The 24,800-nt window shown below is 46.6% G+C and overlaps 2 protein-coding genes across 2 annotated transcripts in view; both read right to left on the reverse strand.

Annotated features, from left to right (window-relative positions):
• Positions 1–24,800, reverse strand: part of ELAC1 (elaC ribonuclease Z 1) — a 218,386-nt gene that overhangs the window by 183,973 nt on the left and 9,613 nt on the right. The window lies entirely within an intron of this gene.
• SKA1 (spindle and kinetochore associated complex subunit 1) lies at positions 5,798–23,958 on the reverse strand. Its single transcript, XM_079995107.1, has 7 exons — positions 23,820–23,958; positions 21,885–21,980; positions 19,680–19,804; positions 15,765–15,856; positions 13,874–14,011; positions 7,649–7,818; positions 5,798–6,362 (listed from the first exon to the last, which is right to left on the reverse strand). The coding sequence occupies exons 1-7, from the start codon at positions 23,857–23,859 to the stop codon at positions 6,214–6,216; spliced, it is 810 nt and encodes a 269-aa protein (XP_079851233.1). The 5' UTR covers positions 23,860–23,958; the 3' UTR covers positions 5,798–6,213.

A 24,800-nucleotide genomic window follows, 5' to 3' on the forward strand; every position in this document is an offset into this window, starting at 1 on the left:
TATTGTATTTTAATATTCTGTTGAAAGCTGCCCAGAGTAGCTGGGGAAACCCAGCCAGATGGGTGGGGTATAAATAATAAATTATTCTTATTCTTATACCTTACAGGGACGCGGGTGGCGCTGTGGGTTAAACCACAGAGCCTAGGACTTGCCAATCAGAAGGTCGGCAGTTTGAATCCCCATGACGGGGTGAGCTCCCATTGCTCGGTCCCTGCTCCTGCCAACCTAGCAGTTCGAAAGCACGTCAAAGTGCAAGTAGATAAATAGATACCGCTCTGGTGGGAAGGTAAACGCCATTTCCGTGTGCTGCTCTGGTTTGCCAGAAGTGGCTTAGTCATGCTGGCCACATGACCCGGAAGCTGTATGCCGGTTCTCTTGGCCAGTAAAGCAAGATGAACGCCGCAACCCCAGAGACGGCCATGACTGGACCTAATGGTCAGGGGTCCCTTTACCTTTATTCTTATACCTTACCTTTCCCTACATACCAGAAGTGCTAGCCTCTTTCCACTACTCACGTCCAGTCCCTTTCTCCCACAAACGAGTATCAGCTCCGTGGCCCAAGTCAACGGCTACTTAGTGATCTTTTACCTCTCCCCAGGACACGGCTTCCTAGCCAAGAAACGCTTATGCCTTCTCAGAAAGGTTAATCTGATGTGCTGGCCCTGAGCTAAGCTAACGCTATTAATGATTAGCGCCATGGTTTCTGTTCAGGAAACGGGGCACGCAAGCAATCGACTGCTATGCCGACCAATCTTTTAAACTGGAACGGCATGTCTTTATGAAACAGCAGCTCCTCAACGCTTATTTGGCCCAGCGCAGGATGAGGGGACGGCAGAAATTAAGCCACTGAGATTCCTTCATTGTGCAGTTTCAGATCTACCCTGTTCAGCCTTCAACTGCAATATAGCTGCTCCAAAATTACACGGGAGACGTGATGAAACTAAACAGACAGACGAGGAAGTGGCTGGAATTTCCATGTAACTTGTTTAGGGAATCTTTTTAGTTGCCTTTTGGAACCTGACCATTGATCTTGCCCAGCTCAGAATTATATGCAGAACTGATTGCTCCCGATTCTACTAGAATGTAAACTCAGACCCATCACTCCCTATTTCTCAATTTTGAAGATGTCACAAACAACCTTTGCACTTCACTCCATCACCGTTAGGGTTATTATTAATAATAATAATAATAATAATAATAATAATAATAATAATAATTCTCTTTTTATCGAGCTGTACATCCTATTGACTTTTTACAGCTGTGTTTTCAAAAATCAATATAATAATGATAATAATTTGTTCTTTTTACCACGCCCATCCGACTGGGTTGCCCCAGCCACTCTGGGAGGCTTCCAAGAGAAAATAAAGAACACCGCGACACATCAAACAGAAAAAACTTCCCCAAATCATCTATATCAGGCTTCCTCAACCTCGGCCCTCCAGATGTTTTGGGCCTACAACTCCCATGATCCCTAGGTAGCAGAACCAGTGGTCAGGGATGATGGGAATTGTAGTCTCAAAGCATCTGGAGGGCCAAGGTTAAGGAAGCCTGTAGAATCTATATCTATGAATCGTCTACACCAAGTGTGGGGCACTGGGGGCTCTCTGGGGCCGCCCTCCCTTTCTCAAGCCACATCCCTCATTGGTTCTGCATCACATGCTCCTTGAGTGTTTCTGCCTGGCCGTCCTTGACCTCCCATAATGCCTCTTGCTCACTGCAATGAAAAACAGAGAGGTCTGTGTGCATATGTAGAACCCCAGCCTAGTGTGCAAAGGTAACATTTACATAACCACATAACACCAGTCTTGAAAGACCTACATTGGCTCCCAGTGCGTTTCCGAGCACAATTCAAAGTGTTGGTGCTGACATTTAAAGCCCTAAACGGCCTTGGGTCCAGTATACCTTAAGGATTGTCTCCACCCCCATCGTTCAGACCGGACACTGAGGTCCAGCTCCGAGGGCCTTCTGGCGGTTCCCTCACTGCAAGAACGAGGTTACAGGGAACCAAGCAGAGGGCCTTCTCGGTAGTGGCGCCCTCCCTGTAGAGCAACCTCCCTTCAGATCTCAAGGAAATAAACAACTATCTGACTTTTAGAAGACATGTCAAAGCAGCCCTGTTTAGGGAAGTTTTTAATGTTTAATGTTGTATCATGTTTTTAATATTCGGTTGGGAGCTGTCCAGAGTGGCTAGGGAAACCCAGCCAGATGGGCGAGGAATTCTTCTTCTTCTTCTTCTTCTTCTTCTTCTTCTTCTTCTTCTTCTTCTTCTTCTTCATTGTTCTTTTGCTCTACATGGACTGGCACATGCACCACCAGGGAGCTACCGTCCTTGACCAAATTCTGTGACGCCTTGCAAAAAAAACCACTAGCCTGCAAAAATAGAATTATTGTTGTTGTTTTTTAAAAAAACCAAACTACCCTGAATTGAAGCCTGTGTTTCTGTGGTGGCTGTGAAGGAGGATAAGCCCCTCCACACAAGTTGTAAATTTTAAAAAACGGTCTTCCAACAAGTGGTCCAGCGAAGGAGCTAATTTCTGTGGCCTTCATGTGATATCCATGGAGACTTTCCTTCCTCTGCAGCTAGCACAGAAAGCAAGTGGACTGGTGGAGGATGGAAGGAACAACCTGTCCCCCTTCTGCGCCCTCAACCTGCACTGAATTCATGGTCAAGCATAGCTACCTAGCTGGTTGTCAGCTAGAAGACTGTCATAACATAATCAAACTATGAGACCCGAGAAATGCTTTTAGAACCTGAATTAAAGTTGAAGGAGACTACACTTGTGGGGGGGGGGGGAGTGTGGTACTATCACAATGTGGGAAATTTATCCTCAAATTGGCAATCTTACCATTTCTGGGGTGGCAGAGTGTGGCGTTTGCCTCCTAGGTGGGTCATAAGGAAAGGGTTAAAATGAGTGTGATGTGACGGGCCAGTGAGAATGCAAGGGGGGGAGTAAAAGTTAGGGTGGGAGGTTTTGAAAGTCAGTTGAGGTTTGGGAGTTGAGAGTTGAGGTTTGGGGAGTTGGAGAAGGAAGAGGGAGGGTTAGGTGTGGGTTGGTAGAGTTGTATTGTGAGAGAGTGAGAGGAATTGTTAGGTTGAGTCAGATAGATAGTTGGAATAATCAGTTTGAAGTTGTTAGGAACTAAGATTAAGAAACTGACAAGAGAAAAATAAACTGAAACCATACGCTTGTTCCTGCATTTAAAAATAAACTTGATTATTTGTTAATGTTAACAACTGTCTGGACTCTGTGTGTCTCCCTGTGAGAAGCAGGGTGGTGGCAGGGAAGAAAGCAATTACAGTGGTGGCACAGGGTCAATAGAGCGTCAAACGTCCGGGGGCCCTGTGAGATCACCACACAGTGCACCTGCTTTGCATGCAGAAGGTCTCAGGTTCAATTTTGAGCATTGCCTGGTAGGGCTGGGAAAGACTTCTGTCTGAAATCATGGGAAGCCACTGGCAGCCCATTTAGAGAATACCTGAGCTAGGTGGACCCAATGACCTGACAGTACAGTATTCCTCAGTTTCCCGAAGAACAGACACCACAAAAGGTTTAAGAATAGAGAATTTTGATCGGCCTGAAAATAATACCTTTCATATAATTTAAACACTGGTTAATTCATCCAAACCGTTATAATGGGCACACCCATTATAAAAACCACCTGCATTCCATAACCATTTAAGCAAGGATTAGTGAAAAACAAGCCACCAAGCTGGCCAAATCCTGATCAACCAAGTTTGTTCCCTCGAAAACAAAATGCTAAGGATGCAATATTATTAATCCACCTGACATTCCAATGGGTTGCAGGACAAACCTTGGGCAGAGATATACTTAAGGAGGATAAGCTGGGGTTTAAATAGCTAAAGATAACATATATTCTCAAACACGTGTCTCGGAACTCTTGCAAACTTTTAATGACTTCAGATTTGGGTGCAATCCAGAGTGTATTAAGCAGGTTGAGAACGTCACGGAAATCAATAGGAGTTAAACAGAGCGAAGCCACACCAATGCTAATGAGATTTAGGCAGTTGTCTTATGATCTCTACATGTAAGAAAAATACAGGCAAGGTGCTTTGTGGTTTTGCACCTTTGCAGTGTTACAAGTCCGACTGCCTGATGATAGCTCAGTCAGTAGAGTGTGGGACTCTTAATTTCAGGGCCATGGGTTCAAGCCCCACGTTGGGCAAAAGATTACTGCATTGCAGGTGAGACTAGATGATCATCGTGGCCCCATCAAAGATGGACTTTGAGGGGAGATTTGGTGGAAATGAGAGGCGGTATCATGGAGGTGTGAATAAAAAGTGGAACTTGTGAACATAGGCCTACGCAGCTCCAACGTTTGCTCATAGGACATTTCCATGCCTCTTACTGCCCTCTTTTGGTCTGGTTACAGTTTGCCATCTTTCCTGAATGGCAGCAACCAAAAAAGCAGAGACATCACCTCGCCAACAAAGGTCCGTATAGTTAAAGCTATGGCTTTCCCAGTAGTGATGTATGGAAGTGAGAGCTGGACCATAAAGAAGGCTGATTGCCGAAAAATTGATGCTTTTGAATTATGGTGCTGGAGGAGACTCTTGAGAGTCCCATGGACTGCAAGAAGATCAAACCGATCCATTCTGAAGGAAATCAGCCCTGAGTGCTCACTGGAAGGACAGATTGTGAAGCTGAGACTCCAATACTTTGGCCACCTCATGAGAAGAGAAGACTCCCTGGAAAAGACCCTGATGTTGGGAAAGACTGAGGGAACAAGGAGTAGGGGACGACAGAGGGTGAGATGGTTGGATAGTGTTCTCGAAGCTAGCAGCATGAGTTTGACCAAACTGCAGGAGGGAGTGGAAGGCAGGAGTGCCTGGCATGCTCTGGTCCATGGGGTCACGAAGAGTCGGACACGACTAAACAACAACAAACCCAGGTGAGCTCCGGCCTGGTGGGATCCCCTGATAAACAGAACGCCCTACTGTTCACTCTGTCAGTATTTTCACTGCCACTATTGCAGAGGGTCACACAACTGGATGTTTTCATTTCTTAAGATTGTGTGTGTAAGCGGAAGTCAAGATGATAAACTCCCGCTCTTTGTTCTCTGTCCAGCTAGAAAGCTAGAGAGGATGTGTGTGAGAAAGAGCTCACACAGAATGCCATGTTTTATTTGTTTCTTTCGTTGTAAATAATAAAATACCTGATGCTATAATTCCTACACAACTCTGCTGACTCTCCTTATAGCGTGCCCGTGTCTTTCGGATGTGTGCCGATGCTTCAATACGGGACTCCGCCAGAGGGACCTCCCATCACACTCTACTCAAAAACATACACCCAGGCTTTGTGTTCAGCGGCGCACGTCCAACAATGGCTTGTTCACCTATACTTTGGGATATAGCAATTGAGGAAGCACGGGACGCGGGAGGCGCTGTGATCTAAACCACTGAGCCTAGGACTTGCCGATCAGAAGGTTGGCAGTTCGAATCCCTGCGACAGGGTGAGTTCTTCTTCCTCGGTCCCTGCTCCTGCCAACCTAGCAGTTCAAAAGCACATCAAAGTGCAAGTAGATAAATAGGTACCGCTCCGGCGGGAAGGGAAACAGCGTTTCCGTGCACTGCTCTGATTTGCCAGAAGTGGCTTAGTCATGCTGGCCACATGACCCGGAAGCTGTACGCCGGCTCCCTCGGCCAATAAAGCGAGATAAGCGCCGCAACCCCAGAGTCGGCCATGACTGGACCTAATGGTCAGGGGTCCCTTTACCTTTTTAACTGAGGAAGCATCCCAGAGGCGAAGAAAGGTAGCAAGGATTCTGACTCACCCAGTGCTTTCAACTCTTTATTGGCATTTCAGCAATTCCAAATCTCAAGCTTTGAGCAATGGTTTAGAGGCAGTTCTTGGTTCAACCCATTCGCCCTCTGCTTTGCTATAAAATGCAGATCAAGCTCAACAGGTAGAAACCCCAAAGCCAGATGGGTAGGGGAGAGAATTGCATTCGTGGGGTGTATAGCTTCATACTTTTACAGAAAGATGGAAATTACAAACACTGTATTTTACAGATGCAAATGAAACCTACCTTCTCCAACAATAATGAATGAAGGTAAGAAGAGAAGAGAAGTAAAGAAACAGCCTTTCCATGTAAAACTCTAAACGAAGGAAGGATTCTGTTTTGCGGCACAGTCCTGAGGAGCGGGGCAAGGGGGAGCCCCCCACCGCAAGCCTCAAATACCCTGACAGCACCTCAGCAGATGGCGTAACGGACCAGGCGCGAGCCACGGATCTCTCGCAGTCTCTGGCAATGTCGCAAAATGGTCAGGATGCTGTGGAAACGCTTGTCTGCCTTGAGCTGTGTAAATTCTTCCACATCGGCCTCCACGATGAAGAACTGGCCTGCAGAGACACAATTCGTGTTTCATTCTGGTACAGAGTACTTTATCTTTCGTTTAATTCCAGTCCCACTTTTCCTTCGATTGGTTTTACTTTTTTTTAAAAAAAAAAAGTACAGTTGTTCCCACTCAGAGATGGAGGGTAAGTAAGAAATCTTTTAAATATGTACAGTAGTACTTTGGAAGTCAAACAGCTTAGCTCCTGAACATTGCAAACCCGGAAGTCACTGTTCCGGTTTGCGAACTATTTTTGGAAGCCGAACGTCTGATGGGGCTTCCACGGCTTCCGATTGGCTGAAGGAGCTTCCTGCAGCCAATCAGAAGCCGCACTTTGGTTTTCGACCATTTTGGAAGTCGAACGGACTTCTGGAACGGATTCCGTCCGAATTCCAAGGTGCGTGTTTATTTTATACCCCGTGCCAATCCAAATTAATCTCAGAGCAGTTTACAAAAATTAAAAACAAACATTCAATTTGGAAGGGGTGGGGAGGAACTATCAGCGATAGATATTTGGCCCCCAATACGCATACAAGTATGGGACGCGGGTGGCACTGTGGGTTAAACCACAGAGCCTAGGGCTTGCCAATCAGAAGGTCGGCAGTTCGAATCCCCACAATGGGGTGAGCTCCCGTTGCTGAGTCCCAGCTCCTGCCAACCTAGCAGTTCCAAAGCGCGTCAAAGTGCAAGTAGATAAATAGGTACCACTCAGGCGGGAAAGTAAATGGCGTTTCCGTGTACTGCTCTGGTTCGCCAGAAGCGACTTAGTCATGCTGGCCACATGACCCAGAAGCTGTACACCGGCTCCCTCGGCCAATAAAGCAAGATGAGCGCCGCAACCCGAGTCGTCCGTGACTGGACCTAATGGTCAGGGGTCCCTTTATGCATACAAGCAGGATGGGCCCACCCAGCTGTCAATCATCTGACATGACACCAGGTTGACTGACAGGTGGCAGCGGGACTGAACGCTCCACTAACTAGTTGATGAGCAAAGGGGGCAATCCTGGGTTTGCTTCACCAGCAGTTATCACAGGCAACTTGCTGGCAAAGCAGTAACTGGTAGGAATGAACCCCATTCCATTGCTGATGTCACCCATCACGTGATCAGCAGGGGGGGGTGGTTTAGGGAAGAAATGGTCTTACAGGCCAACATGGACCCCCAATGAGCCAGGATTGGCCTGTCAGCCCACCCGTACACTGACTGGCAGCAGCTCTTGAGTCCTTTTCCCAGACCTACCTGGAGGCCAGGGACTGAACCTATGGTTCAAACACATACTCAGGAGTGAAAGCTACCTTTTGTATTCTTCGTTTCTTCTTCCTTGAATCTGAAGAAGAGGTTCCTCACAGTGCCGGACATTGTCTTAGGGGACTGGTGCATGATCTTGTACTTGCTAACCACGGCCTTGTTGATTTCCTGAAGGACTGCATTGACTTGGTTGTACGTCAGGCGGCCTCGCATGTACCTGTGGGGAAGGAAGGAAACAGGTTCCCCTTACACGGCACAGCACAAAACAAGCAGAATTATGCCCAAACTTGCAGAGTCCCCACCTTTCTCAGGGCAAATTCGTAATGGGAGATCACATGTTCGCCTATGAAACCCACGTTATCAAAAATGCAAGCACGAACACCTGCAGCAATGGTCAGGTGTGAAGCTGCAAGGCTGCTTCACCTGGATCAGTGGCAAAGGGAAGGTTGCGCCTCTGCCTGAAGCAGCATTTAGTAATATTTTAGCATGCTGAAGGGGGGGGGAGGAAAACATTGCTTAAAACTCTATAGTCATTGTTAGACCCCTCTAAGACCCAAAAGATATGTGAACACAGCTCTGTATTAGCGGACAGCACACCTGCAGTAGAAAAGCTTTCACCCAAGAAGTATGCATGAGCTTAGATCTGCCCCACACCTGGCTACTTTCCCCCTCTTCTTCCAGGTACACCCCTCCCCAAGGCAGATGATCCTACAAGCGTTTCCAAGATTAAGTCTCTTGTGTGATTCAGTTTCAGGAACGTTGGAAGCTGCCCAAGTGAAACGAATGGTTCCACCTAGCCTAGTTCTGTCTACACTGATTGACAGCAGCTCTCCAGGGTTTGGGGCAGGGGTCTCTCCCAGGCCTACCTGGAGATCCTGGAAGCCGAGCTCTCAGCACATTTTAAAAAATACAGTCCCCAGCATTCTTTGAGGGAAGCCAATAGTGTTAAAAGTGGTATGACACTGCTTCTAAAGAGATAGTGCAGACGGGGCCTTGATCTCTTGACTGGTCACCGGTCTAAGTGTGACTTGCCCCATGCTCAAGACCCCCCCAAAACAGGTGTCCAAGATGCATATACGGGTGCATGTGCGTCCATCTATAGGCAAAGCCACAGTAACACAGAAAGCAGCTTGCCCTAGAACCAGAAAGTCCATTCCTGTGTCCCATAGAATCAAGTCACGTGCAAAGTACATTAAACCAGATTTCCGTATTATTTTGCTCTCCCTTCCCCATGTTCTCCTTTCCCAGCTCTGGAATTTAATCAAAAGGAGATTGGCCGGCAGCTGCCTGGAGAAAACTCAAGGTGGTGGAACCTCACATTTCAAGCATTGCTAAAGTAGAAGGACAGCAAGCTAATAGATGAGAAAAGCTCCACCCACCCACGCAGAGGGGGGAGAAAGGGCAAGAGTTGATATATGAGAACGCGAGAGACCAAGACATGCCTATGGCAAGGAAGAGGACGCACACATGTACTCAAGCTAAAAGAAGTGGGAGAAGATGAAAAATAGAGATTATTGAAAAAGCAGGTGCTAAAAACTTTAAGAGGGAGGTGATATATTCTGTGCAGTTTAGCAGGGTATATTAAGCTCTTGATTCCGGCTGGAAACATGGAGGTCTAACACATAATAAAGGTAAAGGTACCCCTGCCCGTACGGGCCAGTCTTGACAGACTCTGGGGTTGTGCGCCCATCTCACTTAAGAGGCCAGGGGCCAGCGCTGTCCGGGGACACTTCCGGGTCACGTGGCCAGCGTGACAAAGCTGCATCTGGCGAGCCAGAGCCGCACACGGAAACGCCGTTTACCTTCCCGCTGGTAAGCGGTCCCTATTTATCTACTTGCACCCGGAGGTGCTTTCGAACTGCTAGGTTGGCAGGCGCTGGGACCGAGCAGCGGGAGCGCACCCCGCCGCAGGGATTCGAACCGCCGACCTTTCGATCGGCAAGCCCTAGGCGCTGAGGCTTTAACCCACAGCGCCACCTGCGTCCCTTAACACATAATAAGGACAGTAAAAATGGGTGTGTGCTAAATAGCTAATAAGGTCCAAGTTTTAACAGAGTCCTGTAAACACAAGATTGCTCTCCAGGGAATTGTACACAGGACAGGAGAGCGAGATTTGCCTCATCGTACCTGCTCGAAAGAGAAAGCCATACAACAAAAGAACAAACACAGATTCTCTCTCTTGGAAGCACATTAGAAATATGAAGAGGGTGGGAAAATTCTGGGCGGCAGAAAGGGGGTTCTTCCCAATTTAGGCCTTTGGGTAGGGAAAACAAATCGTTCTTCAAGACATACACAAAGAGGACACCTTGGCTCAGTTTTTCACTTCTCCTCAAAACAGTGAATTGTCATTGAGGCTCCCATGCACCCCTGGGCTTAGAAGGCATTCTGAACAGGGATAACTTCAAGAAGGGCCATTGAAATGTTGCTCCATAGGGGTAAGCCAAGGTTAGATTACTGCAACACATTATACACGGGCTGCCTCTGAAGACGGCTTGGAAACTTCAGCTGGTGCAGAATTCGACAGCCAGGTTGCTTACGGAGGCAAGATGGTTTGAGCATAAAACGCCAATTGCACTGGCTGCTAATTACCGTATTTTTCGCTCTATAGGGCGCACCGGCCCATAGGGCGCACCTAGGTTTTTTGGGGGGAATAAAGAGGGGGGGTATTTTCCCCCCCAGGCACGGAGCTTCCCCCGACCCCAGCCCCCAGAGCAGGCTGCTATCCACAAGCCTTCGGAGTGTGGCGGGCACTCCCACTGCGCTCAGAAGGCTTGTGGATAGCTTCCTGAAGCCTGGAGAGCAAGAGGGGTCGGTGCGCACTGACCCCTCTCACTCTCCAGGCTTCAGTGAAAGCCTGCATTCACTCCATAGGATGCACACACATTTCCCCTTCATTTTTGGAGGGGGAAAAGTGCGTCCTATAGAGCAAAAAATACGGTAGTTTCCAGGCCCAGTTCAAAGTGCTGGTTTTGACCTACAAAGCCTTAAGCGGCTCAGGACTGCAATACCTCAAGGACCGCCTCTCCCCATATAAACTGAGCTGGACCCTACTACCATCAACCAAGGCCCTCCTTCGTGTGGCTTCTCCACGTGAGATCTGGGGGGTGGCGACATGGGAACGGGCCTTTTCTGCGTTGCCTCCTTGCTTGTGAAATGCTCTCCCTAGGGAGGCTTGCCTGGCTCCTTCATTACATAAGGTAAAGGTAAAGGTACCCCTGCCGGTACGGGCCAGTCTTAACAGACTCTGGGGTTGTGCGCCCATCTCACTCAAGAGGCCAGGGGCCAGCGCTGCCCGGAGACACTTCCGGGTCACGTGGCCAGCGTGACATCGCTGCTCTGGCGAGCCAGAACCGCACACGGAAACGCCGTTTACCTTCCCGCTGGTAAGCGGTCCCTATTTATCTACTTGCATCCGGAGGTGCTTTCGAACTGCTAGGTTGGCAGGCGCTGGGACCGAGCAGCGGGAGCGTACCCCGCTGCAGGGATTCGAACCGCCGACCTTTCGATCGGCAAGTCCTAGGCGCTGAGGCTTTAAGCCACAGCGCCACCTGCGTCCCCCTTCATTACATATCTTTAGACAAAAACACCCCTATTCTCCCAGGCCTTTGGCTAATTAAACATCTATGGCCTTTTAAATTGGGGGTGGGGTGGGTTTATTGTTTTCACCTGTTACTATGTGTGTATTCTTTTGCTTTTATACACTGTCCTGTGATCCTTGGATAAAGGGCTGTATTAAATAAATAAATAAATAAATAAATAAACATAACTTTTTAAAAAATCCTCCAACGGAGGGGCTGTGCTACTCTTACGCTTTTACCCAGGCCATGCATCCACAGCAGTGAACAGAGGAAGAATGACTGCTGGTAAGAGCACAGAAAGAAAAAACACCATGCGCACCTTCAGCAGCAAAACTGGACGCCTTCATCTGCCCCAGCTGCAACAAAACATGTCTCTCCTATATTGGTCTCTACAGCCACAGCAGGCGCTGTAACTCTCCAAGTTTGACTTCACCTCCAAAGGCACACTCTTCCATTGTCTCCCGAGACAGCCAGATGACAACATACCATCAACAAGGACAATATAGATAGATACACACACACACACACACACACACACACACACACACACAAACCCTCCCTAATTTTTCAGATTGTAATTGTATTTAAATGGTTTTAATACTGTCTTTTTTATATTGTTGTAAGAGCCCTGGGAGCACATGGTAAAGCATGGGTAAGGAATCCAATAACACATAAGTCTGCAGATCCACTTCTCATACCCATAAATGGTGAGGGGCATGTCAGCAGTGGCGGGCTCAAGCGGCCTTTCAACCCCCGTTCATGTGTTCTTTGAATGTGCAGTGATGGGGGGCTACCTGAACCCCACCAGCCAAAGGCAGACAGAAATGGAGGGAAGGGAATGCCAGGGAGCCTGGAATGGCCACGGCAAATTGCAACGGCAATCGTGGGAGACATGAAGGCACTTAACGCTCCACTGTCCTTGACTTGGCTGCACCAGAAGAAACGAGGATGATTCCTGCTAAATGAAAAGAGAAGAGGGCAGAGGGGTTGGAGGGGAGGCAGAAGGAGCAGCACTTTCTGAAAAGGGAGCCGTGATTAATTCTGTCTCATTAATTGCCTCGTCCTGATGAGTCAGATGCCGCCGTGCAATTTGTTCATTACACAGAGGACCCCGGAGCTCAACTGCATTAACTTTCCATTCAGCTCGGTATTACGCCAAAAGAAGATGCGGAATAAATTAGGACCGCTTTTGTGAGAAGCATCTGCTCAGGTTACAAAACCAAGAGCCACCAGACAGAAAGCCAAACACAAAAAGGAGTTCAGCTGCTGGTTATGTTGCATATAGTCAAAAAATTGTAGAGTTGGAACGGGGACCCAGTCCAAACCCCCTGCAAAGCCGGAATATGCAGCTGTGCCATACAGGGATCAAACCTGTGACATTGGTGATATAATAATAATAATAATTTATTATTTATACCCTGCCCATCCGGCTGAGTTTCCCAAGCCACTCTGGGCGGCTTCCAATCAAGTGTTAAAAACAACACAGCATTAAATATTAAAAACTTCCCTAAACAGGGCTGCCTTCAGACATCTTTTAAAAAGAAGATAGTTGCTTATTTCTTTTATATCTGAAGGGAGGGCATTCCACAGGGCGGGCGCCACTACTGAGAAGGCCCTCTGCCTGGTTCCCTGTAACCTCACTTCTCGCAATGAGGGAACCGCCAGAAGGCCCTCGGCGCTGGACCTCAGTGTCCGGGCTGAACGATGGGGGTGGAGACGCTCCTTCAGGTATACTGGACCAAAGCCGTTTAGGGCTTTACAGGTCAGCACCAACACTGTGAATTGTGCTCAGAAACGTACTGGGAGCCAATGCAGATCTCTCAGGACCGGTGTTATGTGGTCCCGGCGGCCACTCCCAGTCACCAGTCTAGCTGCTGCATTCTGGATTAATTGCAGTTTCTGGGTCACCTTCAAAGGTAGCCCCACATAGAGCACATTGCAGTAGTCCAAGTAGATATCAGCACCATGTATATATGTAACAAATTTGTGATTTTCCGATTTTTATTTTTTATTTATTTTTACACACGCTTGTAATCCACTTATGGATCACTGCTCCCTTTGTCCTGAGGAGGCAAGGGCAGTTAAGATTTTCTCCTCTGTAGTGCTGAAGGAGGACGTTGGAAGAGTGATGCTCAGTGCTTTACCCAGATCCCATGGAAAGAAACATCTCCAAGGGACGAGGGGGGGGGGCGACAAGCAGATGGGGTGCTCCTTCAGAAACCCAAATGTGCCCACAGGCCTGAAGAGGTTGGCAACTGCTACTCTCTGGCAGGTAAAAAAGGTAAAGGGACCCCTGACTGTTAGGTCAAGTCGTGGCCGACTCTGGGGTTGCGGCGTTCATCTTGCTTTATTGGCCGAGGGAGCCGGCGTACAGCTTTCGGGTCATGTGGCCAGCATGACTAAGCCACTTCTGGCGAACCAGAGCAGCACATAGTAACGCTGTTTACCTTCCCACCAGAGTGGTACCTATTTATCTACTTGCACTTTGACATGCTTTCGAACTGCTAGGTTGGCAGGAGCAGGGACCGAGCAACGGGAGCTCACCCCATCGTGGGGAATCGAACCGCCGACCTTCTGATCGGCAAGTCCTAGGCTCTGTGGTTTAACCCACAGCGCCACCCGCGTCCCTTTTTCTCTGGCAGGTAAAACTTGGCTACTCTTTTCTCCGGTTAAGTGTGGGGACTGCTTACTTACGCAGGAATGCTTTCAAACTCCTCTTCCGTTAACAAGGCTGCTTGTTTGATGCATCTGGACTCTTTTGCTGGCTTCTTCCCACCGGCGACCTCAGCATCTTTGCACGGTGCTTCATCCTTCACCGTGATGCCCTGGGTGCTACAGAGGAGGTGGGAGGCAGAGCCAACAACGGAAAGCTTATCACGCAGGAAGCTACAAGCACCCTTGACAAGTTTCCTCTCTTTGCCACTTCAGATAAGTTATAGTTCATCTACCCTGACGGAGGCGGCATATACAACAAAATGCGCTGCTTCCTTTCCTCCTGCTAATTTTTCATGGCAGAGCTGTTCAAGACGTGACTTTTTTGAGAGAGAGATGGGGAGGGGGAAATACAGAATAAAGTGCCAGTGGCCTAAGAAAACATTAAAATGAACAACAGAAAGCTGAATCAGGGATAGCATCCATCTGATTCAGATGCCATAACAAAATAAGGGGTTTTGGCTGCCAAACCGAGTCCAGAGAGCACTTAATGGCACTTGGCAGAGTGCTGGGAAAACTCCCTTAAACATGGTTAGCTCAGCAAGATTTGATGCTTAACCGTGGTTTAGATTAGGGTGCCTTGCAGATGTGGCTAGACTGCAAGCTTGGTGGCATCCATCTGTCTCAAAAGACAATGGCGTGCGCCTCCATGGGTGACGTCAAACCCACAGAATTACATCATCTGCTGTGGCTGCAGACACCGGTAACTTATAACTGCTGCCTCCTGCATTGTTTTTGCTGCATTAGGTAAAGGTAAAGGTACCCCTGCCCGTACGGGCCAGTCTTGACAGACTCTGGGGTTGTGCGCCCATCTCACTTAAGAGGCCAGGGGCCAGCGCTGTCCGGAGACACTTCCGGGTCACGTGGCCAGCGTGACATCGCTGCTCTGGCCAGAGCCAGAGCCGCACACGGAAACGCCGTTTACCTTCCCGCTGGTAAGCGGTCCCTATTTATCTACTTGCACCCGGAGGTGCTTTCGAACTGCTAGGTTGGCAGGCATTTTGCTGCCTTAGCAGCACCAAAGTGACCTCCCTGGGGAGCAAGCCTGGGCAGTGTGTCTGGAGGTCTTGGGCTGCCCAGATGGCAAAACCAGCCTTGCTGGTGTGGTCCAAAGGAAAGCAGAGCAATGCGTTTGGCACCAGCTTGACTGCAGGAGTTGGCTGCACATCTTTGAGTCCATGACCTAACATAATAAACCCCACCCTCAGGTGTTCATCTCAAGAATTTCTATTTTGAAGCCAAAGAACTGAACAAATTGTATGAATGAAGAAAAGTCATGTTCTCATGCCTAGGTCTAAGATATACTCTGGGATGGTTTGGGTATATTAAATTTTGGGTATATTAAATTATATTAAAATTTGCAAAAGTGAGAGGCAATTCATCTAGCAATCCTTTTTACTACTAATGCATTAGGTCACATTAAAAACCAGTTCAACCAATAGGAACATCATTTTGATATCATACTTTATTTCTGAACACATCAATCGTTTTTCAGATGGGTTATAATCTCTTCGGTTTCACAAAATCTCCAATAAACTGTATTTTACCCCAGACCTTATTCGGTATGTAACAAAAGCAGAGAGGTTGCTTTTCAACAAAGCTGTTCTGCCCTCACCTACCTTCTCTAATTATATTTGTGATTTTAATCATATATGTATGTCACATCCTAAATCCTTAACTAGTCTCAGAAACAGGAAAGGAAAAATCCTCCATCATTCAAACTACTTTGGGGGCTGCTGTCAAGTATCTCATAAAATGTCTGCTTCGACCATTAATACTGAACATCGCTGGAAGAGCACACGGCCGAATCCCAAAGTATTGATGGCCTCTGCTTAAAGAACTGCAAAACCTGCCTTGGCGGCAGGAAACCTACCTGCTTGGGATTCCTCTGGGCAGGTGAATAGGCATGTTTTCCTCAAGATGCTGAGCTTCATTGTAGTACCTCTCAATCGTTTCCTGGAGCTCCTGGAGTTTAATGGATGTCAAGAGGAACAGGTTTGGGTTTTTTTTTTTGCTTTTATGAAAAGGGAACTCTGACCTCTCATGAGCCTCAATTACAGTCATACCTCGGGTTACAGATGCTTCAGGTTGTGTTTTTTTAAAATATTTAAATATTTTTGCATGTTATTAAAACTTGTTTGTAAAATATCAGACTGGTCACGCAGCTTTAATGAATATGGTAATGCAGGTCATTAAACAAAGAGGGGAAATGCAATCCCTGTGAGGTGAGGTTCAACAAGCAAAAGATGTATAACATGAGCTGGACCACAGATCAAAAAACTTTGCATCTTTCAAGCAACCCTCCTCCAAGGGAACGCCTCACCGTGGCAACAGATTTTGTAAACATCTATCTTTTCGGCTACCACTGCATCAACACTGAGCAGCAAATAATCCTGTCAGGATCTGTCATCCTGGAAAAATGTCTAAACACAGCCTCATGAGAAATCCCCTTTCTCGGATCCTTATACAGCAGGCGATACAAAATCTAGGGTTCGCTGTCCCCTGAGGTATTCTGCTTTCATATGCACCGCCTCAGATTTGAGAGAACACCAAGAATCTTCCACGGTTATCAGTATTCCAACGGCACAGTTCGGAAACGCGATCTTATGGAGGGCTAAGGCCAAGTTTAGTGAAATATCCCCGCAACTCGTGCTTTAAATTAATTTAACCATGCCGTAAGTGAAAGACTCTGAATGATTCCCATATGCCTTTTGAGTGGTTCTGGAGTGGATTCTCTCTCTGATTAGCTCTTTTTGCAGCCTCAAATTCAAAAGCAAGCTTTGTAAAGAAAGCGCGTACAAGGGAAGATAAATCCCCATATCACTTCAGCCTGCTGTGCTTGCATGTATCAACCCATGCATAGGGTTGATCTACCCAGCGCTAAGAGAAAAGCTTCACCTGGAGGTGGGAAACTATTTTCCGCCTGGGGGGCCATATTCCTATTAGGGCAACCTTCCGAGGGCCATGTGCCAGCAGTGGGCGGGGCCAGAGGAAAATGCGGGCGGAGCCACACATGTAAATTTTACCTTTTAAGCCTAGTTTCTACGTGCTCCTCTATCCGCCACCCAGGCAAGCAAGAATTCCACCCAGGGAATAGGATCTGGGGTGCAAAGCAGAGCCCGTGAGGGAGAGTGTGGCGATCACACAGGGTTCCCTGGACGTTTGACGGTCTATTGATCTCTGTGCCACCACTGTGTTCGCTTCCCCGCTGCCACCAACCCATTACTCTCGGGTGCACACTGAGTCCAGACAATTGTTAAAATTAAATCAAATAAACAAGTTTATTTTGTAAGCATTAACAAGTATGGTTTCAGATAATTTTTCTTGTCAGTTTCTTATCCTTAGTTTCTTTACTGGCCTATACCTTCCTAATACCTTCTGACGGATTATCTCAATTTAACAGTTTCTCTCACATCAGACTAGCCCAACCCACAGATTTATCCTCCCTCTCTCTTCTCTCACTCCAGACTGACTTCTTAACAACTCTAACTCCTCCCCTTGGGTTCCTATAGGTTAGTCATTTTACAATTAGTATGATGTCACACACTTGATGTCACACAAACGCTACAGAGAGTTTCAAGGGATGTGGAGGGCCATATCTGGCCCTCACATCATGGTGTTCAGTTCACCATTAGGTAGGCCTAATTTGATAAAAAGATCCTGAATTACCTCAATAATATTTAATGTTCAAAGCACCACGTTTCAGTCATAAAGCTTTCTGGGCACATCCTTTGGCACAGGAATGTTTTAAAGACTACAGATGCAGACCTAGAAACAGCTTTGTTGGCTGCACACATTTTTAACACAGAATACCATCCACTTTAAAAAAAAAAATGAAACTACCCACTTACTAAAAAATAAATAACACTGGAAATCCATCCATGGGCCACTTGGTTGTTTACATCTCCTGTGAACCACAGCCTGTTTTTCCAGTGCCTGTTTCCAGTTAGCTGGGGCAACCCAAGCCCTCCCCAGTTTTATTTTTAAACAAATGTGAAGAAAACATGTTTTTCTTAGACAAAGAGAGAAAACACAACTGACAGCACACAACAGCATCTCTTTGCAGGGCAAGTGCCTATCAGATCATTCGAGTTGATCGTATCTGATGGGCTATGAAGGAAATGAAAAATGGATGCTTACACTTAAGGTTCTAGCATTTTAAGCAACATTTTAAACTGCTGTAAGCCACCCTGGGATTTCAAGGTGAAGGGCAGATTATAAAATAAAAATATAATAATAAATGAACAGGCACCAGGATTTTACGAACAATCCCCTGCTTCCATGGTAGTATAAGATGCTTATCAGTTCAGTGGGTGGAGTGGAAGCATGCCTTGCTTCAGTTGCACCAAGCGGCTTGCACTGAAAACCGCTGCTAAAATGAAGGAGAAAACCCTCATTTTTGGGCAGCAGTTTCGGTGCAAACCACTTGGCACTATGGGAGCAGCAAAGCCCTGTGTGCTGTGGTTCCCAAGCACCCACAACAAACCAGCTGTTAGATGAAGAAGAGGAGTTTGGATTTGATATCCCACTTTATCACTACCCTAAGGAGTCTCAAAGCGGCTACCAATGTCATTTCCCTTCCTCCCCCCACAACAAACACTCTGTGAGGTGAGTGGGGCTGAGATACTTCAGAGAAGTGTGACTAGCCCAAGGTCACCCAGCAGCTGCATATGGAGGGGCAGGGAAGCGAACCCGGTTCACCAGATTACGAGACTACTGCTCTTAACCACACCACACTGGCTCTGCTTGGGAAGCTTTGTGCAACAGAGTTTGACAGGTGGGTTGGCCCAGCCACCTGCCAAGGTTTGTCTGTAGAGGTGCGGCCAGAAAAAGATACCCCACCCCTGGTCTGCAGTGACTGACAACGACTCTTCAAGATTACAGGCAGGGAACATATCCTAGGCCCACCTAGAGACACCAGGATTTGAACCTGGGACAGATGCTCTGCCATGAGCCATGTCCCTGAAGCTACTGTGTTTCAGGAAGGGGGCCTTTTGCTCTCCACAGGTGCCCAGGGCCTTCAAAGAGCCAGCTCCTCAGTCCTGTTCACCGAGTCCTTGTATGCTCTTCCTCACACATCACCTTACGTACTCCCCTCCCAAAGCTCAACAGGTTTCCCCACCTTGTTGGGGATAATTCAGACTGAAACTCCCAGGTATGAAAAAAGGTTATTTATGTATAACTACCGCAGCCCGTGTTTTTTAAGCCCAGAAATGGAAAACAAGCAAGATTCCCGTCTAAAGAAGAATGGCAAGCTGACGGAATACGCACAGCTTGCAGACCTAACACATAGAATAAGAGAACAAGAAGAACATACGTTTAGAGAAGATTGGAAAATGTTTATTGAATATATGGGGGGGGGATTGTGTACACTTGAAAACGTTGGCAGCGTTAAGATAAATTCAATAGTGATGGATGTAATAATGAAAAACTGAATGGTTTGGTTTATGTAAAGTATGCAGGGATTTAAGATATGCAAAATGAACCATGGAAAAAGAAGAAGGGAAGTCTTTGGTATTTTATGGATGTTTAAATGAGTATTTTAAATTGTAAAACAGAAATATTATTGTGTGTGTGTGTGTATATAGATAGATGATAGATAGATAGATATAGATATGTATGTATATGTATATGTACATATATATATATGACAAGTTTTCCCACCTTGTTTATGCAAACTAATTTACACAAGCATGGAAACATCTCAAATAAGCACCAGTGGATCCTCATTTACAATGCTGGAGAGATGCCCCCATTTAAACAAAAGTCCCCTTCGAGCATTGATTACCTTGAGTTGACTCTGCTGGTTCTCCTGATGGTTGACTTCTGTCTCCAGTTTATTGAGGATATTGTTTAAAAGCGATACCTCATGAATTATCTTGCTAAGCACTGTCTTCAAAGATGGTTCCTGGTCTGACAAGTAAGGAAGGCAAGTCATTGACATGGAAAGAGAGGAACTTCCCACAGGAAAATTCATTGTAGGTTAAATACATACTTCTCTTTCCACTTGTCACCACCAGAAATTCCCTTCGTTCCTGCTCTGTCATCTTCTAAAATTCCACACCATGACAACTACCCTTCTCTCTGTTGATTTATAGTAGTCCCGTGCACAGCGGAATGATGAGGAATACGTGCACATACTCTATATTGCTTTATTTACATTTCAAAGCTGGTAGATTACAGAAAAACATCTTGTCTCTGCCGGAGCAGAAAATGCATCCTCTCTCCTCTGAAGCACGGAGAGAATCACACACTGAGAGAACAGTGAAAAACAGGAAACCAGTGTACGTCACATCCAGCCTCCCTTTCCCGTGGGAAACACAACAGCAATGCTGTCTGTGGAATGTAAACATTGTCTTGTGACAAGCCTTTCGCTGCACAGTGAAGAGAGCAGAAACCAACACTCTCAGGAGGTGGTGGACTCTCCTTCCTTGGAGGTTTTTAAGCAGAGGTTGGATGGTCATCTGTCATGGATGTTTTAGCTGAGATTCCTGCCTTGCAGGGGGGTTAGACCGGATGACCCCTGGGGTCCCTTCCAACTCTACAATACCATGATTCCCAAAAGAGCCCCAACCTCGCTTCAGCCTCTGGCAAATACATCCACAAGTCACTTCTTATTGCCAGTTTAATCCGTTTACATACAGCATTTTTCTTAAAAACATTGTGCTCAAAGTGGTTCGCAAAAAAGAAATAGCGTAAACACGACACCGGTAAAGCAACCACAATAAAATCAAAAAATCCCTACAGCATAAAGCTAACAATACAGTGGTGCCCCGCAAGACGAATGCCTCGCAAGATGGAAAACCCGCTAGACGAAAGGGTTTTCCGTTTTGGAGGTGCTTCGCAAAACGAATTTCCTATGGGCTTGCTTCGCAAGACGAAAATGTCTTGCGAGTTCCTGCAGGGTTTTTTTCCCTCCCCCCCTTTTTCTAAGCCGCTAAGCCGCTTATCAGCTGATCCGCTAAGCCGCTTATCAGCTGATCCGCTAAGCCGCTTATCAGCTGATCCGCTAAGCCGCTTATCAGCTGATCCGCTAAGCCGCTAATAGCGCTAATCCGCTAATGGGCTTGCTTCGCAAGACGAAAAAACCTCAGGACGAAGGATTCTTTTCGTCTTGCGAGGCACCACTGTAATTAACACCTTATTTAAAGTTTAGCAAATAGTTAAGCGGGCATAAGGCCTACCAATAGGAGGTCAGTTCAGATTAGCCATAAAAACCTAAGAAGAGCCCTTCTGAATCAGGTCGGAGGCCTCATCTGTTACAGTGGCCAGCCAGATGTCTGCATAGGGCCTTCAAATTCCAATGCTGCACCAAAGCACTAGTGCCTAGTAGAAACCCTGTTTATATATATCCTTTCTGCTGAAAGCATCAAACTGGTATGCAGCCTTATGGCTACGACATCCTACAAAATGAAGTGGAGGACAGCCTTGCTGTGGAGGAGATCGCACCCAGCAACACAGTTCCTTTTTCCTCCTTAAAAAAAAGACGATGACGAGCCAAAAAAAGCCACAAATTGCCTGGCTAAATGTGCACTCCAGCAGCACAGGAGACGGGCAGGCACAGAAGCGATCAAGGGCACAACCTCTATTGTTAAAGGCTTTGAGACACAGCTGCATGTTTTTCTTCCTTTTGTATCTTGCTAAGAAAGAGCATAGGACACAGAAGACATGCTTGTAAAACCGAACATCTGGATTGGTGAGAACTCCTGCACAGCGTAAGAGGAAACAGCAACAGATGAAAAACTGACTTTGGAAAATGTTCTCAAAATTATGCAGGCATGTAATTGGCAAACCACATTCCATGTGTTTATTTTTAAAAAACAAAAAACTGTTCCAACCTAGAGGATGCCAGGTTTGAAAGACACTTAGTCCAGCTCAATAGGGTTATTATGTCTCTTACGTGCATCTCAAACTTTCATACATCTTTTGCTGAATCCATCTCACAAACTCAGCCCATCAACACATATGCCCAGGAAACATTAAACCACCTTACCTATTTTTCTCAGCTGAAGTGACTTTTTGATATTTGAAATCTTTGTGTTCATGTGAGAACATAAGTCGTTAAAATCTGAAGTCAAATTATATTTTTCTGAAACAAAAAAAAAGAGTAATAGTTAATTCTAAAGGTCACCACTAAAGGCAGGACAATTCTCCCCCTCCCTTTCTTGTAAGGTACACAACATTAAAGCAAATCAGCATGTATCAGAAACAACTTGACTGCATTCCCTAAATTAAAGCATTATAATACAGTGGTACCTTGGATTACAGACGCTTCAGGTTACAGACTCCGCTAACCCAGAAATAGTACCTTGGGTTAAGAACTTTACTTCAAGATGAGAACAGAAATCGCACAGCAGCGGCAGTGGGAGGCCCCATTAGCTAAAGTGGTACCTCATTTCATGTTAAGAATGGACCTCCAGAACGAATTAAATTCTTAACCCAAAGTAACACTGTACCAATATTTGGGCTCTGTCGTTAGGGCACTATGCCTTGCATGCAAAAGGTTGCCAAAATGAACCTCTGGCATCCCTTGGCAAGAACTGGGAAAGGCTCCCTGACTGAAAACCCAAAGGGCGGCTGCCAACCAGTGTGGGCTATATGAGCTAGGTGGGCTGACTTGGCATAAGGCAACTTATTCTGTTCACATTCTTGGTGAAGTTATTCAGTCTTCCCAGGTCTTCTTGGCTAGCAGGGGTGGCGGTAGACACCTGCTGCTCTCCTCCTTTTTAATATTGTTACTAGTACTGTCTACAGGAACAAGCAGATGATGATCCTTTGTCGTACCCTTTTCAGCGCCTGCAAAGAACATTCCTGTTCAGACAAGTCTAACTCAGGTGCTTAGAAAAGTTGAGCGATTTAGCTCCTGCATGCTGTGAATTTGTCTTGATTTTGTTTTTTGCAATTGATTATGAGGGGTGGGTTGTTGTTGTTTCCAAACAAGCACTGGATAATTTTTTATCCCACCTTGGATCAAATCTATGCTTCCAGGTGCCATAGGAAAGCTGCAGAGATAGTGCAGGATAGTGCGCACCCTGGAAATGATCTCTTTCAGCTTCTGCCTTCTGGAAGAAGGTACAGGGTTATAAAGACCAGGACTAGCCGCCTGAGAAACAGTTTCTATCCAAATGCGATTTTGGTTTCAAACACAGTGTAAGGTAGTCTTTATGTGAGTATATTGTATTCAATTATGGGGTATCAGAGTTTTTAGGGGCTAACTGACTGGGATAGCTGGCTTGTTGGTTTTTGAATGTCTGGTGTGGATTTTTTCAATTTCGTTGTTCTGTATGGGACAATGACAATAAAGATTATCATGTTGTTGTTGTTTAGTCGTTTAGTCATGTCCGACTCTTCGTGACCCCCATGGACCAGAGCACGCCAGGCACTCCTGTCTTCCACTGCCTCCCGCAGTTTGGTCAAACTCATGCTGGTAGCTTCAAGAACACTGTCCAACCATCTTGTCTTCTGTCGTCCCCTTCTCCTTGTGCCCTCCATCTTTCCCACCATCAGGGTCTTTTCCAGGGAGTCTTCTCTTCTCATGAGGTGGCCAAAGTATTGGAGCCTCAGCTTCAGGATCTGTCCTTCCAGTGAGCACTCAGGGCTGATTTCCTTCAGAATGGATAGGTTTGATCTTCTTGCAGTCCATGGGACTCTCAAGAGTCTCCTCCAGCACCATAATTCAAAAGCATCAATTCTTCGGTGATCAGCCTTCTTTATGGTCCAGCTCTCACTTCCATACATCACTAAAAGATTATCGTATCGTATCCAAAATAAAGTAAAGCATGTGTTCATTTACAACAGGCCTCCGGGAAAGACCCATGTATTCTCCCCGTCCTACCTGAAGGCGCTGGGGCTCGAACCCTATCCTGCACGCAAAGCAGCCCTACCACTGAGCTCCGGCCCCTTTGCCCGCTTTAAGCCGCTGCCTCACCGTCACTGAGCTCCAGGGGTGCCTCCTCCTTGCCCTCCATATCCAGGCCCGCAGCAGAGGCGAAGACCCTCCTTCCCGCAGCGCCGCTAGAGGCTCTCTGGATTCAAACCGCCCGCGCAATCAGCTGAACGCGCCACGCCTCTCGCGAGAACAAGTAAAGTCTCGCGGCCAGGTGGCGCTGGCGAATCAGGGGGGGGGGGCTAAAAAAACCTTTTTCCGCCATAGAGCTTAAGGAAACAAGTAAGGCTAGAGCGACACATTAAGGAAGCTTACGGTGGAGGGACGCATTGTATAGAGATAAGAAAAGTGTAGAGTCGCACACGGTTCTGGTTGGCATGGGTATTTTTCTTTTTTAATTTAAACAACAATCCAGCTTCACAGGTGCTCTGCCACATAAAGCCACATAACAGGAAAACGGTTATTATTTAAATCGGCTTCAACCAGGGCGTTTTATGCCCGCCTCTAGTCATTTGCATCATTGCATGCTTTGTTGGAGAACTCGGCCGTTTAGCGACCCAGCGGCGTCTGCGAAAAACAAGCCTTAGAAAATCGAGGCGATTTAATCCATTTTAGTATTTTAATTTTTTAAAGTAGGAATACTTGGCTGCGCAACGTTGCTTTTCTATTAGTTTTGCTTTTCATTTGCGTTGGAATTATCTTATAAATAGGAGCCCGTTGCAGAGCCTCAGGAAATAAGTTTTAGTGAAGTGGAGCTCGGAAAATAAGGGATATCCGTGTGAATGGCGTTTTCATTTGTATAGGCTTGCTATTATTTCTATCGCATCAAGAGTCTGGAACGTGTCACTGACGTCTCCAGCCCGGTTTCTGCCCCTGCTTCGACCTTTCATGCCTCTGCACCCATTTATTTGTTCTTAGGGCTGAGTTTGGAGGTGCGGGAGAGGCTTGCACATTGCGGCTGTTGAAAAGACCTGAATTAATTCCCTATTATTATAGAAGCAATAGAGACTATATATATATAAT

Source organism: Podarcis cretensis, assembly GCF_951804945.1.
Source record: "Podarcis cretensis genome assembly, chromosome: 11".
Classification (NCBI taxonomy): domain Eukaryota; kingdom Metazoa; phylum Chordata; class Lepidosauria; order Squamata; family Lacertidae; genus Podarcis; species Podarcis cretensis.

Bases quoted from the DNA above. Each gene is read 5' to 3' on its own strand.
- SKA1 (XM_079995107.1), bottom strand. From the start codon at position 23,859: ATGGAGGGCAAGGAGGAGGCACCCCTGGAGCTCAGTGACG. The intron at 14,012-15,764 runs GTAGGTTTCCTG...CCTCCTCTGTAG, and splicing joins CCCAGAGGAATCCCAAGCAG to CACCCAGGGCATCACGGTGA. The intron at 6,363-7,648 runs GTAGCTTTCACT...GTGTCTCTGCAG, and splicing joins AGAAACGAAGAATACAAAAG to GCCAGTTCTTCATCGTGGAG.